The 20,426-nt window shown below is 41.3% G+C and overlaps 1 protein-coding gene across 1 annotated transcript in view; it reads right to left on the bottom strand.

The window, feature by feature from the left end:
- The window catches only part of Fkbp15 (FKBP prolyl isomerase family member 15), an 80,229-nt gene that overhangs the window by 20,983 nt on the left and 38,820 nt on the right, over window positions 1–20,426 (bottom strand). The window contains exons 14-21 of the mRNA XM_004662713.2: window positions 19,734–19,841; window positions 15,000–15,102; window positions 14,474–14,580; window positions 11,541–11,655; window positions 8,183–8,292; window positions 7,736–7,843; window positions 6,767–6,861; window positions 5,763–5,865 (exon numbers count right to left, since the gene is read on the bottom strand). Coding sequence (XP_004662770.2) covers window positions 5,763–5,865; window positions 6,767–6,861; window positions 7,736–7,843; window positions 8,183–8,292; window positions 11,541–11,655; window positions 14,474–14,580; window positions 15,000–15,102; window positions 19,734–19,841 — 849 coding nt within the window. The remainder of the gene's footprint in view (window positions 1–5,762; window positions 5,866–6,766; window positions 6,862–7,735; window positions 7,844–8,182; window positions 8,293–11,540; window positions 11,656–14,473; window positions 14,581–14,999; window positions 15,103–19,733; window positions 19,842–20,426) is intronic.

Here is a 20,426-nt window from a genome sequence, read left to right as displayed (position 1 = left end):
TTTCGAGGTAGGGTCTCACTTTAGTCCAGGCTGATCTAGAATTCACTACACAGTCTCCAAGTGGCCTCAAACTCACAGCAATCCTCCTACCTCTGCCTCCCTAGTGCTGGGATAAAAGGCATGCACACCACACCCAACAACAATGATTATTTTTGAATGGAAGGATTATGGGTGTTTATATTTATTGCTTTAAAAATATTTTATTTATTTATTTATTTGAGAGAGAGAGGCAGATAGAAAGAGAGAATGGGTGCACCAGGACCTTCAGCCACTGCAAACAAACACCAGACTCATGCGCCCTCTTGTGCATCTGGCTTATGTGGGTCCTAGGGAATTGAGCTGGGATCCTTAGGCTTTACAAGCAAGCGCCTTAACCACTAAACCATTTCACCAGCCCTATATTTATTACTTTTTTAGAATGAACAGATACAACTTGTATGTACATCTATGTGTGATTTTTTAAATTTTAAAATATTTAATTTATTTGAGAGAGAAAGAAGTGGATATATATGGAGATATATATGGGGGGGGGGGAATGGACACATCAGGGCTTCCAGCCACTACAAATGAACTTCAGACACATGTGTCACCTTGTGCATCTGTCTTATGTGGGTACTGGGAAACTGAACTTGGATCCTTAGGCTTCACAAACAAGCGCCTTAACCACTAAACCATCTTTCCTGCCTTATGTGTATATTTATAGATATGATATTTTTAAAGTATTAGGATAGATAATGCAAGTAAGAAAGGAAAACAGAAACCTACACAGTACATGGAAGGGCTCTCTGATTTCCACCCTGGAACAAATCTGCTGTTGAAACAGAGAAGAAAGCAATGACACGAAGAACCAAGAGTACAGAGAGAGAAAAAAAATAACATAAACAGAGAAAAGTATCAAGTTAAAAGCAGGAAAATAACACTTGAAAAAGAGCAGAAATTTTATATGAAAAAAAAGAACAGATGACTACAAGTGAGAACCAGGGTAAGTCTTTTACTCTCTCTAGAACTTGGACTGTTCTTTTATAAAATAAGTAGATTTATCTCAATGACCTCTAATAGCCCTTCCCATTTTAATCATTACTCCATGAGAAAATATCCATCCTGTTAGTATGTCATTTGATAAATCAAATATCCACTAGGCATTTAACCATTTCTTCTGGGCACTATTTGAAGGCAGAAACTTGCCCTCAGGGATAAAAGGAACTTGCTGGTCTCCCTTTAAAAGAGATCGACAGGGAGACAGACTACTGAGTAAGTAGAGCAATCAGGATAGTAACACTATAATCCCAGCACTAGGAACACAGAGGCCAAAAGATGGAGAGTCTGAGGCCAGCCTGGACTACATAGCAAGACCACGATCAAATAAACAAGCAAGCAAGCAAAAAAAATTTACCAGAGGACAGTTAAGGCTTAAAAAGTCTCACTGGGGCTGGAGAGATGGCTTAGTGATTAAGGCAGTTGCCTATGAAGCCTAAGGACCCAGGTTTGATTCCCCAGTACCCACATAAACCAGATGCACATGGTGGCACACATGCATCTGAAGTTTGTTTGCAGTGGTTAGAAAACCTGGTGCACCTATTTTCTATCTGCCCCTCCCTCCCTCCCTCCCTCCCTCCCTCCCTCCCTCCCTCCCTCCCTCCCTCTCTCCCTCTCTCTCTCTCTCTCTCTCTCTCAATTAAATAAATAAAAGTTTTTTTTTTAAATCTCCTATGGCAGAGGAAGTCATGAGCCCTAGGAGTTTCAACACCAGTCTTGCCTGGCTAAATGCATTATGCTCACCAAACTGTCCTGTAAACACTTTTCTTAATATTCATACCCATATATGAATACTACTCTCACTTTTGGTTATAGAAGCTTCTCTTTTCAGATGGCAGTGACCCCTGGGATGACCCAAAAGGTACCACATTGCTGAGAAGAAGTGACAGAGGAGTACTCAGCACTGAAATATCTCTATTCCACCTTCCAAGGCTCACAGTCCACTGCGGAAGAGGGGGTGGGAAGAATGTAAGGGCCAAAGGAAGGGTAGGACTGCTTACAAGGCAATCATCCAGATAGAAACTGACCTTGATATCCATGACCTCACAGTGCCTGGCACTACCTACATAAGATCATCATAACAGGAGGAAAAGATGATGACATCAAAATAACAGACTAATTGAGAGGGGAAGGGGATATGATGGAGAGTGGACTTGTAAAGGGAAAAGTGGGGGAGGGGAGGGAATTACCATGATTTATTGTCTAAGGGGCTGGGGAGATAGCACAGTAGATAAAGCACTTGCTGTACATGTATAAGTATGTGAGTTGGGGATGCCCAGCACCTACGAAAAAGCATCTATAGTTCCAACACGCCTGCTATGAGAAAGGAGGTAGATACTAGAGAATTTCCAGGAAGTTCATGGACCAGGCAGCCTGTGAATGCAGCAGTGAACAATGAGAGACACTACCTCACCTGGTTGTAGTAGCACATACCTTCACTCATAGCTCTCAGGATGCAGAGGTAGGAGGATTGCTGGGAATAGGAGGTCAGCCTGGGACTACAGAGTGAGTTCCAGGTCAGCCTGGGCTACAGTGATACCCTACCATGAAAAAAAAAGAGAGAGAATGCCTTAAGCAAGGTAGAAGGTGAAGACTGACACCCTAAGTCATTCCACACATACGCTGAGGTATGCATGTGCTGGCACTCACACACCACATGCTCACAGACCAATTATAAAAAAGCTCATAAAATAATGGTGACCAAGTACAGTGTATGGAACCTGATGCCTTAGTCATCAAGAACACCGATACTCAATCAAGGAGATGACTGCAAGCACGTCTGTGTAAAGCATAGGAGAGATCTAGAGTGTGTGACAGGTGATAGCTATGATTCCATGGTTATCTCTACTGCTACTGTTTTTGTTATTACAAAGACAGCATCTGTTGGGGAGGGCACTTTGCCAGACATCTGATTTTAGCAAAATGAAAACGTGGGAGGATTAGCAAACTAAATCTGGGATAGCAAGCTATGACTGATTCATGGGCCAATTGGACTGCTGCCTGTTTTGTGAAAATGTATCCTTGGAACAAAACATGCCCATACAATAATGATATTCAACAGGAGAGTCACATGCTGAACTTATTAAAAACAAGTGTCCACATACAAGTGTCAGTCCATCCAGAGACTGACAAAAGAAGTGAATCCTATGACCTGGATAGGTATTAGAATCAAAGAGAGATTTTTATAATGTTTACTTTGGCTCAATGTACTAAGTTATAAATAATGTACTAATACTAAGAAGCTTAGGAGGTGGAAGTTAAAAATATATAGTTTTAATCAAACTTTCCAAGGATTCTAAGGTGTTTGGGGGACCACTATCTACAGAATGTTACAATAATCATTTTATCCCTGAATAGCAGCAACAAAGATAAACAATGTATTTGGATGCTCTAGCAGAACTAAGGGAAAAAAGGAAAAAAAGAAGAATAAAGGAAATGGAGAGGAAAAAAAATAAAAATAAAAGCAGAGAAAGAAGACATAATAAGTAAAAAGCACTTTGTGGGGAGTAGTGAAGTAGACCAGTACCTCTGGATATAAATGCCTCAGGAGTAGTGAAGTAGACCAGTACCCCTGGATATAAATGCCCCAGGCTGTTCAAATTTTTTTGGTGTGTTATATGTGTGTCGGTGCATGCATGCCACAGCATGTGTATGGAGGCCAGAGGACAGCTTCGGGTATCAGTTCTCACCTTCCACACTATTTGAGGCAGTATTCATCACTCTGTTTGTCAGGCTAGCAAGTTTTCTAGTTTGCTGGCCTGCAAACTTCTGGGGGAATTCTCCTGCCTCTGTCTTCTTCCTTGTCATTGAAGTTCTGAGATTCGATATTCATGCTATAGCACCTGGCTTTATGTGGGTTCTGGGGATCCAAACTCTGGCACTCACACTTGTAGAGCAAGTGCTTTATAGCCACTGAGCCATTTCCCCAGGCAGCTGCTGATCTTGACCTAGGCATCAGCAGGTAATCACAACAAACAGTAAGCGGCTTGGTGTAGCAATGAGAAAGGACGAGTGTCATAATGAGGCATGACACACAGTGCAAGGTCTGTTCTAAGGACAATGGGTCAAAAATATTACTTACTAGATAGTATGGCTAAGGATTAAAACTAAATAAGGAATCCTTATCACTGGAATATGAGAATGCAAGTAAATGCCACAAGTTAAAAGGTTCATTTTATTTACCTTTTCAGGTTTCCAAGGTAAAAATAAAATCTAATACAAAAATACACACACGCACACATATACACACACACATAGTTTTTTGAGGTAGGGTTTCACTCTGATCCAAGCTGACCTGGAATTCACTATGTAGTCTCAGGGTGGCCTTGAACTCATGGCAGTCCTCCTACCTCTGCCTCCTGAGTGCTGGAATTAAAAGGTGCACGCCACCGCACTGAGCTTAAACTACTTTACAACTCCTGAGAGGAAAAAAAAAATAAACAGGTAAAGGGCAAAGATGTACCAGATGAAGAATGTGGCCCAAATACGAAGGAATCTTATGGATAAACATATCAGTGGAGAAAGAGGAAAAGTAGGCTCCAGACTTACCTAAGCCTGACCCAAGACCCACTAGCATCTTTTCATTGCTATTCCAGAACAAGTCAAAACTAATTCTGAAAGGGCAAAAGTTAGAGCACTATTATTTGGGGGAGTTGTAAGACAGGGTCTCATGTAGCCCAAGTTAACCTCAAACTTGCTATGTAACCACGAATGATCTTGCACTCCTAATCCTCCTGGCTTCTACCTCCCATGTACTGAGGTTACAGACATGTGCCAACATTATTTTCTATTTTGAATTATAATTTTTTAGTTTAGTTTTTTTTTTCTTTTGTTCATTTTGTTTTTTGAAATATGGTCTCAACATTTAACCTTGGCTGGCCTGATACTTGCCTATGTACCTCAGAGTAGCATAGAAATCACAGCAATCCTCCTGCCTCAGCCTCTCTAGTAGTAGTCTCAGGGTGGCCTCAAATCATGGCGATCCTCCAAACTCTGCCTCCCAAGTGCAGGGAATAAAGGCGTGCACCACCATGCCCAGCTCAACATACACATTTGTTACCTGCTGCAGAATAAATTTTTCTGTTGATCTTATTAATAGAATGAACTTAGTTTCCATTATATGCTGTAATTCTTAACTTAAAACAAATTACAAAGATAGGTGAATGGCTGTTGTTGAGACAGGGTCTCATAATGTAGCCTGGGCTGGCCTTGAAGTATGGAACCTCTTACTGCAGCCTCTCAAGTGCTGGGATTACAAGCACACATCACCTTCAGCTCAAAAATTGCTTTTGGAGTCACCATGTTGCAAAATATATAACAGAAATGGGATGATTAATATATGATAATCTGTTGGAAGATTTTGAGTTCTCTTCTCAATGACGGCAAGTATTCTGTTGAAAAGCCCATAGATGGGCTGGAGGGATGGCTTAGCGGTTAAGGCGTTTGCCTGCAAAGTTAAAGGATCCAGGTTCAGTTCCCCAGGTCCCATGTTAGCCAGAGGCATAAGAGGGCGCACACGTATGGAGTTCATTTGCAGTGGCTGGAGGCCCTGACGTGCCCATTCTCTCTCCCTCCCTCCCTCTTTCCCTCTGTCTCTCTCCCCCCTTGTCTGTCAAATAAATAAATAAATATATTTTTTTAAAAAGCCAATTGAGAAATACACAGGTAAGACCACTCCTTAATTGAACACATCCTGAACTGGGCCTTCTTCTGCCCAGTTTCTTTACCTTCTCTTGTTCAGCATGCAATACTCTTGCCTGTGTGCTTTCTGTGGCTGTTTGAAGGGAGTTGTTCCTCTTCTCCATCATCAGGTTACTCTGTTCAACATACCTGACATAGAAATAAAGGATCTCTTGATTTATCAAGAGACATTTATGAAGCACTAAACTTATGACAGGCACAATCCAACACATATTCAACCCTCATAACATTGCTCTGTACTTTCATCAACACAAACAATCTGAAAACATTTTACTTTCTTGAGATCTGCAGTAATTATGGAGGCAGCAATCTTGGTCACAGGTGAACTGCTGTGTGTAATGAATAAGAGGAGATGGTGTATTGGGGATGAGGGAGGAAAGCAAAAGGAGTAAGAGGGTTGTGCCCTATGAGAGACAAGAGAATGGTGGACATAAAAATATGGAAGAATAATGTTTTTAAGTGAAGTGCTGTGTTGTGACATGTTCTTCTGACCTCCCCACAAGTTCAGAAGTGTCTATACAAATTACATAATGCTTTCATTTTATACAGCAATCAGTGAGGTTCTGATTGAATTCTGGTTGATGAAATAGAATTAGCTCATACAGAACAGTAAAGGGTTGACTGAGTTTTCTAAGTACGAATACCATTTTTAGAGATGAGAAAACAAGGCCCATAGAAATAAACAAATGTCCAAAGCTACACAATAAGTAAAGAGCAAAGCAGGGGATCAAACACAGATCCTCTATCTGAGCTACTTGAGGCTTTTCTACTGTAGTAACACAGTAGTTCATCAATATGACATGCAGAAAAAAACAGACAAACATTGGGTGAGGTTGCAGCTCAGAGGTAGAGTGTGTTTAGTATATGCAAGGCCCTCAGATTCAATCCCTAGTACAGCAAAAGAAGTGAAGGAAAGAAAGAAATATCAGAAAAAACATATACACTGCCCTAAATAAATATGTGTATTATAATGGGCAGTAACACATTAAACCCTTTGTGTATCCTAGCCAGGTCCTGTACCTGTCATTACCTTTGATTGCGTTCAATTAGTTCACTAATCTTGTCATTCTGTTCTTCTATCCGACTGCTCTTCTCAAGGACCTCTTGCTTCAATCTTTCATTTTCCTAAATCCAAATTTATGATATGCAAGGTAACTGACTTAAAAATGCAAAATAAGGGGCTGGAGAGATAGCTTAGCAGTTAAGGCATTTGCCTACAAAGCCAAAGGATCCCAGTTTGATTCTCTAGGACCCACATAAGCCAGATGTACAGGAGGGCACATGCATCTGGAGTTCGTTTGCAGTGGCTAGAGGCCCTGGCGTGCTCATTCTCTCCCTCTTTCTCTCTGCGTCTTTGTCTCTCTCAAATAAACAAATAAATAAGTAAATAAATATATTTTTTAAGTATGAAATAAAAGGGAATCAACTTGGTAGGCGACACTATTACTATATTTTTAAACAATACACTAAAATTTACAACCACACACATAAAATTGTTAAAATAACATCAAATCATACTGGATTGACACAAATCACTAAGCCCAATGGCTTGAGTGCATAGTATATACAGAATAGAATAGCTGTTGTAGTCTGAATGTAAAATGTTACCCATAAGTTCATGTGTCTGAACCTTTGATCCCTACAATAAACCATGAATTGGGGTCTAGCTGGAAGAGGTGGATCACTGGAGGTGGGCCTTGAGGTTTCCTAGCCAGACCCCACTTCCTGTGTTCCTGACACCATCTCACTCTGTGCTATCACGTCTTCCCCACTGTACTGATACTGATGGACTGTATCCCTTCAAGCGGTACAGAAAATTACCTTTCCTCCCTTAAGCTGCTTCTTGCCAAGTATTTGGTCACAACAAGAAGAAAAGGTACTAATACAACAGTATAAGCCAAGAGAGATTTTCTAAATTTTTCTAACCCAAGTGTAGCATTCATCACACAGTCTCTATTTGTGGGGGAGCATGGGTACATGCACCCTCCATCACTCTTACCTGGATGATTCTCTGGATGTTGCTCATAATCATGCTTGTTTCCATTGTGACTGGCATGCTGGGAATCAGCATGGAATTGCTAGCACTATGTTTCTGCAGCTCTTCCACCTACAAAAGGGATCCCAGCAAGACCTTGTGAGTAAGTTTCAAATAATTTGCCAACATAGTTTTGGTTTTATTTTTGAGAGCGCTAATGAGTTTATAAGGCGATTTTTAATTGTAAGTTAGTTGGGGTTTTTTCCCTGCTAATCTGAGCCCCAAAGAAAGATAACTATCCTCCTAGGGAAATAACTATTAACTATGGAACTATGGTGAATATGGGAAACAAAGAAGAGTTTACCTACAGTTCTGGCTGCTCCTTGTTTATGTTCACTTGCCCCCCACCCCACATGCCTCCACACTCACCGACACACCATTTTCAATAGAGCTCTGACCCAGGGCAGTCACCTTAGTCATGAGATGGTCCATTTTATCAGTCACTTTGCTGACTGCCATTCGAATCTCGGTGTTATGCTGCCGAGCTTCAGTCATGAGAAAGGACACCATGTCACCTGAACCTAAACACACATGAACCAACATGGAACTTATGAAACTGAGGAAAGGAAAAGCCAATGGCAGTTTTAGCAGAGGAAAAAAAGAAATAAACACTTCTACTTAGGAAATACAGTAGGGGATTTCATACTGTTGGGAGAAGATGTAGAAGACACAATAGTGACAAAAGGGCCCAAAATTAACAAAGAACTAAGCACTGAGAGCTACAGTATGGTCAAGGGCTCACTGACCCAAGTTTGCCCATTTGGCTCTTCTATACCCTTGGCAGTTGACATTCCTTTCCCATTCATCCAACTGCATATAAACATATAAAATATGGTTTTAGGGCTGGTTAAGCGCTTGCCTGTGAAGCCTAAGGACCCCAGTTCGAGGCTCGGTTCCCCAGGTCCCACGTTAGCCAGATGCACAAGGGGGCGCACGCGTCTGGAGTTTGTTTGCAGAGGCTGGAAGCCCTGGTGCGCCCATTCTCTCTCCCTCTATCTGTCTTTCTCTCTGTGTCTGTCACTCTCAAATAAATAAATAATTAATTAAAAATAAAATTTAAAAAAATATGGTTTTAGCCTTTGGTCAGCTTTGACTTATAGACTGACATGTAAACAAATCATTCCAATAGTATTTTAAATGCAAGCTGGGCTTAGCATCACATGCCCTTTAAAGGTGGAAATGGGAGAATCAAGGAGTTCAGGGCCAGCCTCTGCTACATATCAAGTTTGAGGCCAGACTAGGCTACATGAGTCGCTGTCTCAAAAGAAAAAAAAAAGATGGGGCTGGAAAGATGGCTTAGCAGTTAAGGCATATGCCTGCAAAGCCAAAGAAGCCCCGTTTGATTCTCTAGGACCCATGTAAGCCAGATGCACAAGCATCTGGAGTTCGTCTGCAGTGTCTGGAGGCCTGGCACACCTATTCTGTCTGTCTGTCTGTCTCTCCCCCTCTCAAATAAATAAATAAATAAATAATTTAAAAAGCTTAAAAAGAAAAAAAAAAAAAAAACAGCCAGGCATGATGGTACACACTTTTAATTCTAGCACTCAGGAGGCAGAGATAGGAGGATCATTGTGAGTTTGACTCTAGCCTGGGCTAGAGTGAAACCCTATTCCAAAAAAGAAAAAGGCAGGTATGGTGGCTCACACCATAATCCCTACTCAGAAGGCTGAGACAGAGGGATCCTACCTAGTGAGTTCAAAGGGAGATTGGTGTGGTGGTTTGATTCAGGTGTCCCCTATAAACCTGTTCTGAAAGCTAGGTTCCCAGCTGATAGAGATTTGGGAGCTAACACTTCCTGGAGGCAGTGTATTGGGTGTAGGCTTACGGGTTTCATAGCCAGTTTCCCCTTGCCAGTGTTTGGGACACTCTCCTGTTGCTATTGTCCTCCCTGCTCACAGCATCGTTTTCCCCTGCCATCATCGAGCTTCCCCTCGAGTCTATAAGCCAAAATAAACCATTTTTTCCCCAAAAGCTGCTCTTGGTTGGGTGATTTCTGCCAGCCATGTGAACCTGACTGCAACAACTGGGCTACAAAATGAGTTCCTGAAGGAGACCCTGCCACAAAGAAAGGAAAAAAAAGAGAGAGAATATTTCAGATGCAAGTATTGGAGCATGTAGAAGGTACACAAGTAGCACTTTAAAAAGTATTATAGCCGGGCGTGGTGGCGCACGCCTTTAGTCCCAGCACTTGGGAGGCAGAGGTAGGAGGATCACCATGAGTTCGAGGCCACCCTGAGACTACATAGTGAATTCAAGGTCAGCCTGAGCTAGAGTGAGACCCTACCTCAAAAAAAAAAAAAAAAAAAAGTATTATTACAAGCCATAAGTCTCAAATCTATAATCCCTGCACTGGAGGACAGACAGCTGCTGGGGCAGACAGATCGCATTCAAGACAAACCTGGGCTATTGAGACTCTGTCTCTTAAAAAAAAAAAAAAGCAAATAAAATAGTATTAATCCTTTGATAACATTCACACATAGTTGTGCCCCTGGAAGCTGTGGACTGTGGATAACAGTTTAGGGTTGCAAGAGCATTTCCTAGATAAAGCAGGGATGGGGCTCCCAGACAAGGGCTGTATTTAGGAAGCCCTTACCAATCTAGAAGTACAAGTTACACTGTAGGGTCTACTTGCTTCTTCTTGCCACTGTTTTAAAACAAGGTAATTATCAAGCAAAGTACAAGCTGCAGACCAAAGTAAGACATCAACACAGTTGTTCACATTTCATTTGCTTTGTTTACAATATATCTACACTTGCACATACATACCAAATATGTGAAAAGTTACCCAAGTAAACTGTTAAGGATGGTTTCTTGTGGTTCAGAAGAGTTTAATGATGGTGGCAATACTTTTCACTTTGTTTCATTTTGAAGTGTTTCACAGTTTAAAATTTTTATTATTTATTTATTTATTTTTGAGAGAGAGAGAATGGGTGCTCCAGGGCCTCCTATCACTGCCAATGACCTCTAGATTCATGCACCACTTTGTGCACTGCTTTATGTGGATACTGGGGAGTCAAACCCAGGCTATCATATCAGGCTTTGCAAGCAAGCACCTTTAACTGCTCAGCCATCTCTCTAGCCCAACATTTTTAAAAAAGTGAATTATTTTCATAACTTAAAATTTTTTAACAACATATCTTTCCTTTCAGTTGCTGAATACCCAGACCAGTCCTCAAACTTTCTCCCAATTTCCTTCAGTGTTTGCTCTACCACCATTTGCTACAAAGTCTGCTCACTCTGACAGAATAATTAAAGGGGCTGGTAAAAGAAAACATAAGAAGCAATTCCTAGAGTGGGCACAAAGGTACCTTGGGGATTATGGGAATGTTCTAAAATTGGACTGTTTTGATATATGCACAACTCAGAAATTTTCTTTATAAAAATCTTTGAGGGACTGGAGAGATGGCTTAATGGGTAAGGCACTTGGCTGTGATGCCTAAGGACCTAGGTTCGATTCCCCAGAACCCACAATATCCAGATGCACATGGTGGCAAATGCATCTGGAGTTTGTTTGCAATGGCTAGAGGCCCTGGAGCACACTCTCTCTCTCCCTCTCTCTCTCTCCCTCCCTCCCTCTCTAATAAATAAATAAATGAAATCTTTGAATTTTACATTTAAGTGAATTACATGATTTATAAGTTACATCTCAGTCAATTGCAAAGAAAAAGAAAGGTAGAGCTGTAGGAGTAAAAATGAAAACAGGAAGGGAGGGAGGAGAGCTCGGAGAGGGAAGAGAGGCGAAATGGCAGGGAGGAGAGTTATGCCATACCTTGGAAGTGGGGAGCCTGGGACAGTGGTGCTGGGTACAAGGGCCGAACAGGCTGCAGTTGTGAAGTAACTGAGGATGCCTGAGGATATGCATAGGCTTGCATACCTGCATAGGGCTGAGAAAACGCCAAGTTACTGCTGCTTTATGAAACAGTCAGTCTTCCCTTTTTGCTTAGGTTCCTATGGTGGAATAAAATAGCTGAGTAGGGAAAGAGACTCAAAAGTACTAAAGCTGGAAATGGATGAGATCAGGGATAGACAGTGGGTAAAATTCCTACAGTGGTTCTTAGCAGCTGAAATCCTACCCCAAAGTGGAGGAATGGGAATCTTGGATCACTTCCTGATCCTCTGGTGACACAATTTAACAAAGTGGGAATTCATTCCTACCATTTTTAAGACAATGTAAAATGAAGCAAACTCCTAATTTCTCTCATTCTCCTTTTCTCTCTTCCTTCCTTTTTTTGGCATGTGTGTGAATGGTGCATGTATGTGTAATGTATACAGATGTGCATGTCCCATGTACTCTCATGCAGAGGTTAGAGAACGTTAGGCATCCTCCTCTATCTGTGTTTCTGCTTATTTCCTTGAGACAGAGTCTCTCTAAGAACCTTGAGCTGCTATTTTCAGTCAGACTTGCTGACTAGTGAGATTCTCTGATCGCCCCCACCCCCACAGGACTGGGGCTACAGGTGTGCATAGCAACTACCCCCCTTTTTTTAAGGAAGGGTCTCACTCTAGCCCATGCTGACCTGGAATTCACTATGTAGTCTCAGGGTGGCCTTGAACTCCTGGCAATCCTCCTACCTCTGCCTCCCAAGCACTGGGATTAAAGGCGTGTGCCACCATGCCTGGCTCCAATTGTTTTTTAAGTGGGTGCTGAGGATCAAACTCAGATGGTCTCAGACCCTCATGCCTATCCAGCAAATGCTCTCATCGGCTGTGCCATTTTCCCACTTAGTTTCTTTTGAGGTAAAAAGAAGACATAGTCACTGAGATTCCAAACTAACTCTGTTATTTTCCAAAAGATATTTCTCTCTTGCTAGATTCTTTTTGGTTCACTTGTTTTAGTTTTGATTTTGCTTTTTTGGGATAGGGTCTTATGCAGTCAAGTGTGGCCTTGAACTCACTATATAGACCTTGAACTCCTGCCTTTACCTCCTGAGTGCTGGGATTACAGGCATGCGACTTCATGTGTGGTGTCCCTGCTAGATTCTGATGATTATCTGTGTAATCAGGAGCACTCATTTTCTTCTGAATCTCAGTCACCTCAACTGTGAAAGGAAGACAGTATCATTCCATAGAGATTTGTTATATGTTAAATAAATCAATACAGGTAAAGTTCCTTAACAACTGGCAAGTTTGGTGCATGGCAGATAGTAAGTGTGCAATAAATACCAGCTACCAGTTAAATAAGGATGATTTTTCTTCCTTGGAATAAGGATAACCAAGTTATTTTCAGAGGTAAGTAGAACACTCTAGACATTATTTAAGAAAAAAATAATCAGGGGCTAGAGAGATGGCTTAGTAGTTAAGGCACTTGCCTGTGAAGCTTAGGGACCCAGGTTTGATTTCCCAGTACCCATGTAAAGCCAGATGTACATGGTGATGCATGCATCTGGAGTTTGTTTATAGCAATACAAAAAATTCTATGAGTGATAGTAATTCTCCACAGGGAGAAATTTTTTCAGTTTTGATACTTCCTAGTAGAGTAGAGCCTGTTTGCCATGGCTCCTGCCCTCTATAACAATCACCAAGGAAGGAGCTGGGAGAGATGGCTCAGTCAGTAAAGTGCCTGCTTGCTATGCATGCATCAAATACCTGAGTTTGAATCCCCAGCACCCATATCAAAATGCTGGGAGTGGTAGCACATGCCTTTAATCCCAGCACTGGAGAGATTGAGATAGAAGAACCCTTGAGGATTGCAGCCTAGTTGATCTAGCTCAATCAGTAAGCTCTAGGCTCAGCAAGAGACCCTGTCTCAAAAATTGAGGTGGAGAAAGCTGGGCATGGTGGTGCACACCTTTAGTCCCAGCACTTAGGAGGCAGAGGTAGGAGGATCACTGTGAGTTCAAGGCCACCCTGAGACTACAGAGTGAATTCCAGGTCAGCCTGGACTACAGCAAGACCTTACCTCAAAAACAACAACAACAAAAAAAAAAAAACTAAGGTGGAAAGTGATTGAGGAAGATAACCAATAGTAACCTCTGGTCTCTAAACAAATGTACATGTTCCCACACCCATACATGTGCACCTACACACATGTAAACATGCATATACCCACATACACACAATACATACATGTAAAACAACAATAAAAAAGAAACACCAAGGACATAAAAAAGCCCAGTTATTACTGGATGTGTGTGTGTCCCATCCATTAAGTGTCCTCGAGCCAGAAGAAATGATCCACTACCCTGGCAAATAGCACAGACAGACAGGCTGCTCTCACTGCCTTCTGTGATAGCAGAAAAGGCTCTTTCATAGGACAACTCATAGATAGTCCTGCTGTATTTTCCATACAGCTTCCCTCCTCAGTCTAGACATTCTGCAGAATATGGTGCACAATGTTATCCTATTACCTCTCTGACAGAAAAGAACTTGGAAAACATGAATATATATCCCTCAACTACACATGTGTGAAAAGGAAGGGAAATATATACTGACTATGGGCACTGACTGGACCTTTGCTATATGCCAGACCAGGTCTTGGACGAAGTTTGCTTATTCGTGCACAAGTTGCTTCACAGCGGCTTGAAAACAGGAAACACTTTGTGTGCTTAGGGATAAGAGTGCTAACTTAGGAAGCGGGGAACTACAAACTTAAGGAACTGCTTCTATCTAATGAGGAAGGAATCATCTCTCTGGATGTGTACAGGAAGAATCTGACAAGAAGTATAAATTACAGCAGATAAAAAGGTTTTAAAATATTATTACCTGAAAGGACTGGGCATTTCCAGATACAGCTGAGTGGGAATCAAGGGGTGCAACTTGCAGTAAGGCAGCAGAGGGTGCTTGGAGCCCAGAAACAGATGGCTGAGGTGCTAAGAAAGAAGACATTTGCAGTTATCTACCTTTGCCTTTTGGTACAAGTCAAGACTAGTACCCGTCATACCCTCATGCTCAAACTTGACCAGTTCCCTCTCCTAGTCTCCTAAAACCAGCTCCACTGGCATGCTAGCAATGGGACAGGAGAAGGAAACAGCGTGCCCTTGTGCCTCTGACTCACAAGTATGGCCCAATCAGCTGACAGGAAGTGTAGAATAACACACAGGGAAATGTCTCAATAGAGGAGTAGATTCCCAAAACTGTTACTGCAACATGGCAAAAATCACAATGTACATGTCAAATAGATCTCTGAGTCTGACAATACCCATGGACAAACTGACAAGTTTTACTTCAGGCCCACCACTAAAACTATACAAGGTAACAACTTAAGAAATGATAACAACCATTTTCTTACCCTGTGAGGTCATCTGTGGTAACACTGGATGGGCTGGCTGAAGAGAAGGCTGAATGGATTGTGTCACAAGGGGTTGCCCAGCTCCTCGCAGAGCAGTTATATCCTGGAGGAGGCAATAGATTTGGACCTGTGTGGGCCCTTGACTAAAGTCTGAGTCTCACTGAGGGTTTCAAGGCAAAAAAGAGGAAGGAAGATTAAGCAGAAAGCCAAGAATTGAGTGAGTGAGTTGCCAGGAGAAAGCACTTGATTACAGTGAAACAATCAACCCCCAGAGTGCACAACTTTTCAAAATAGCACCTAAGAGAGTCAATCTGTTCCCACAACAGGGGTTCTTACAAAACCAAGGGATAATCTATTTCCTTCTCATCTGCAAGTCTCCATAGGTCTTAAGGTTCCCAGTGAGAACTGGGTGGAGTAGGACTCACAGCACCTCATTAGCATGCTGGTTTTGGATAATACAGTTTCTTTCTTTCTATAAAATCAAAGCTGTAACTAAAGAGATTACACTACATCCTTCTGCTTCATACAAGGAACTAAAAATCTTGAGGCACAATATACAGTGGTTGCAATCTGCTATACTATATATAGTTCAAAGCTAAAATCTTTTTTTGCCCTGGAGGTAAGGTCTTGCTTTAGCCCAGGCTGACCTGGAATTCACTATGTAGTCTCAGGATAGCCTCTAACTCATAGTGATATTCCTACCACTGACTCTCAAGTGCTGAGATTGAAGACGTGCACCACCATACCTGTCCAAAAATCTTTTAATTCACCCTTTATTTTAGAATCTTTCCTTATCCTTCAATATTTTCTGTTCTGGAAAAGCAACCAGCTTTTAGGGCATTACAGCCTTCTAAATCAACTTAAGTGCCTAGCTAGAGAGCAATAGGAATTATGATAAATCTATACAGAACGACACTAGGTTACTTTTAAAAGTAATAATACTTTGCTTCATTTATGGTATTTATATACATAAATGGCTATAACATTGTAAATCAGTTTAAAAGCATCATATATGTGTTAAATATATGGTTCTTTAAATTTTTAATTTATTATATAATTAAACAGCTCTATAAATCTTTAATGATATATATTATTCATTTCATTTGTAGGGTAGGAAGATAGATAACTCAGTTGTAAAAAGTGCCTGCCATGGGCTGGAGAGATGGCTTAGCGGTTAAGCGCTTGCCTGTGAAACTTAAGGACTGCCGTACAAGGCTCGACTCCCCAGGACCCACATTAGTCAGATGCACAAGGGGATGCACACGTCTGGAGTTCGTCTGCAGTGGTTAGAGGCCCTGGCACACCATTCTCCCTCTCTCTCTCTATCTGCCTCTTTCTCTCTCTGTCACTAAATAAATACATAAATAAAAATAAAAACAAAATTTTTTTTTAAAGTGCCTGCCATGCAAGCATGAACCTGAGTTTCATTCTCAGAACCAAGGACAAAAGGCCATACATTATGATGTGTGCTTATAATCATAGTGCTGGGGAGGAGGTGTAGACAGGTAGATCCCTGAGGCTCACTGGCCAGCTAATGACAGACCTTGTCTTAAAATGGTAGATAGGCCAAGCATGGTGGCGCACGCCTTTAATCCCAGCACTTGGGAGGCAGAGGTAGGAGGATCACCACGAGTTCAAGGCCACCCTGAGACTACACAGCGAGTTTGAATTCCAGGTCAGCCTGAGCTAGAGTGAAACCCTACCTCAAAAAAAAAAAAAAGAAAGAAAGAAAGAAAGAGAGAGAGAAAGAGAGGGGGAGAAAGAAAGAAAGAAAGAAAGAAAGAAAGAAAGGAAGGAAGGAAGGAAGGAAGGAAGGAAGGAAGGAAGGAAGGAAGGAAGGAAGGAAGGAAAAAGAAAACAAAAGAAAAGAGAAGAGAAGAGAAGAGAAGAGAAGAGAAGAAAAGAAAAGAAAAGAAAAGAAAAGAAAAGAAAAGGTAGATAGGCTGGGCATGGTGGTGCACGCCTTTAATCCCAGCACTCAGGAGGCATAGATAGGAGGATCACTGTGAGTTCAAGGCCACCCTGAGACTACACAATGAATTCCAGGTCAACCTGGGCTACAGCAAGACCCTACCTGCAAAAGCAAAAAAAAAAAAAAAAAATGTAGATACTAGGTGGAAGAGATGGCTTAGCAGTGAACGAGCTTGCCTGCACACACATATGCAACTGCACATACATGAACACACACACACACATACTCAAACACAAAATTGTATTTGTAGAAACCAGGAAAAGGATAACAAAATAACAGGCCTAAGAAATCCTATCTTTTTTTGTAATATTACATTTTAGAACTTTTCTAGGAGGAACTAAAAAGCCTATTTCAGAATGGCTTTTCATCAAGAACATCTCTTTTTTAAAAAATTTTACAACAAACTGACAAAAATCCTAAAAGAAAATCTCTCATATATATGCATCAACATATTTGAGAAAGGTTTGTTTTATTCAATAAGGAGCTAACTAACCACTAGAAAAAGGCTAAAGTGAAAATTAAGTTACTTTATATTCTCTGTGAATAAAAAATTTAGAACTAGCTGGGCGTGGTAGCACATGCCTTTAATCTCAGCACACTAGGGAGGCAGAGGTAGGAGGATCACCATGAGTTCAAGGCCACCCTGAGACTATAGTGAATTCCAGGTCAGCCTGAGCTAGAGTGAGATCCTACCTTGAAAAACACACATACACACACACACACACACACACACACACACACACACACACACACACAAAACTAAATATGAAGCAATGGGACTGAGGAGATAGCTCAGTTGGTAAACAGCTTGCCTTGCAAGCCTGAGGACCAGAGCTCCACCCTCAGAATGCATGGGAAAAGGAATCTGGGTGTGGTAGCATACACCTATAATTCCAGGGCTAGGCAGGCAGATCCCTGGAACTCACTGGTCAGCCAGTCTAGCCTACATGAAGAGTTCCAGGCCAGTAAGAGACCCTGTCCGGAAAAAGGTAGACAGTGTTGCTTATGAATAACTCTTGAAGATAGCTTTTGGAGTGCGTGCGTGCGTGCGTGCGTGTGTGCGTGCGTGCGTACACAGACAGCATTATATGAAGCAATAAAATTTTCCAGAAAACATATGTCATATTTTTAATACCTGAAGTGGGAAACACAACATCAAGAGCATAAAGCAAGGGAAGCTGGGGATGGTAGCACACACCTTTAATCCTAGCACTTGGGAGGCTGAAGTAGAAGAACTGCTGTGAGTTCAAGGCCAGTCTGAGGCCACAAATTGGGTTTCAGGTCAGCCTGGGCTAGAGTGAGACCCTACCATGGGAAAAAAGCATATCCACCCACACCCTAAAAACAAGAGGAACTAGTAGCTTTGATTTAAATTTAAAATAATAAAAAAAAAAAAAACCAGCAGTCTTGAGACATGGCTTTAATGGTTAAGGTGCATACCTGCAAAGCAGAAGAACCCTGGTTTGATTCCCCAGGACACAAGATGCACAAGGTGGTGCATGAGTCTAGAGTTCATTTGCAGTGGCTGGAGGCCCTGGTGTACCCATTCTCTCTCTCTCTCTCTCTCTCAAATAAATATATAAAATAAATAAATCACAAAAAAAAAAAAACTAGCGGGGAGTGGTGGCACATGCCTTTATTCCCAGCACTTAAGAGGCAGAGGTAGGAGGACTGCCACAAGTTTGAGGCCACCCTGAGACTAATGCCAGGTCAGCCTGAGCTAGAGTGAGACTGACTACCTCGAAAAACCAGTAAAAAACAACAACAACAACAAATAAAAATACATAGAAAGCCCAAATAAATAACAGCTGGATCTTTAAATAACAGACAATATCAGTAGAAGACCAACATTTCCTAAGGAAACCTAAACATTTAATCAACAAACATAAACTCAGTTTGGTGGCTCATGCCTTTAAGCCCAGCACTAGGGAAGTTGAGGTAGAAGGATCACCATGAGTTTAAGGACAGCCAGCACTACAGAATGAGTTTCAGGTCAGCCTGAATTAGAGTGACACTACCTCATTAAAACAAATTTTAAAAAAAAATTAAAAAAAAAAAAAAAGCCCTGGCTTGCAGCCAGGTGCAGTGGTGCATATCTGAGGTTCCAGATAATGAACAGGGAGGCTGAGGTGAAAGAATCAGGAGCTACCAGCCTACACAACATAGTGAAAACTAGTCTCAAAGAAAAAAAAGAAAAAGGAGAAAAAAAAACAAACAAGACTTGAGTGCCTGGTATGGGTTGGTTATGCATCCTGATGCCTAAAGACTGATTTATTTTCACTCTTTCTTTCCTTTTTTATTGGGGGGGAGAGGTTCAAGGTAGGGTCTCGCTCTAGTCCAGGCTGACCTAGAATTCACTATGTAGCCTCAGGCTGGCCTTAAACTCAAGGTGATCCAGCTACTTCTACCTCCTGTGTGCTGGGATTAAAAGTGTACGCCACCACACCCGGCTTTGTTTTTGACATGAAACAGATGTATTACTTCCAGAGAGGCAGCTGAGGCAGGTAAGATTGATCTTTACAGGCAACATAGACACAGGCACATGAAGGCTAACTGAGCATCTTTAAATGGTATAATAGTTATGTCAGATGCATAGACTTATTTCCATTTTTGAAGGGAAGTACTAATCACAATAGAAAAACATAAGCCGATACCATTGGTATCACTCTGTATGAGTCCTCTAAACAATGATTCTGGAGGCGAGGCAGAAAAATCACTTATTTTCACCAAAGGAGTAGAAGATGTCAACCCTGTCTACGTACCTCACTTTCTGCATCGCTGGAATCCAGCTGTGGAGGAAGCATGGGCAGCATCGGCTGGCCCATTTTAGCCATCCGAGAGATCAACTTGGCCTTGACTGTATCAGGACTCTAGAAAAGAAAATAAAGTCACAAAAATCATTATGATTAAGGCTTATTACCTTTAGGCAGCTCTATTTCTTTGGCTTTTATGTCAAACCCTTTAACAAGCTCCTCTACCACATCTATTTGAATCCATTTTCTCTAAAGCACATTACTGATTATAATAGCAAAAATAAATCCTGACATATCTGGAATATGTATTATCTCTTTTTAACCAAATCTTCCTGCCAGGCATCATAATTCTCATTTTATAGATGACAAGGTAAGGTAGAGATGTTAAGGGTGCTACATGATAAGACCTTCTCACAACTCAAGATTTAGTCAAAAGAAATTTCTGGAAAAAGGGACTCTTCTAAATTCAGGTTAATTTAGCTCTGACTGTACACAAGACCCTGTGCTTCCATAGACAGTAAATACCCCTGAAGTTACATAAGATGATCTCTAAAGTGTATAGATAAATTATTATAACTTCCATTTTATTATTTTTCAGTTATAAATATGAAGCATTAAATTTTCTGTAAGGATTATTAGTACTTAACGTCTGTAATTTGCCAAAAGATGTTCTTGGAATTGTGTACTCATTTTCTCGTAATT

The sequence above is a fragment of the Jaculus jaculus genome, chromosome 1, assembly GCF_020740685.1.
Source record: "Jaculus jaculus isolate mJacJac1 chromosome 1, mJacJac1.mat.Y.cur, whole genome shotgun sequence".
Taxonomy (NCBI): Eukaryota; Metazoa; Chordata; class Mammalia; order Rodentia; family Dipodidae; genus Jaculus; species Jaculus jaculus.
This window is presented reverse-complemented; position numbering and strand designations above follow the sequence as displayed.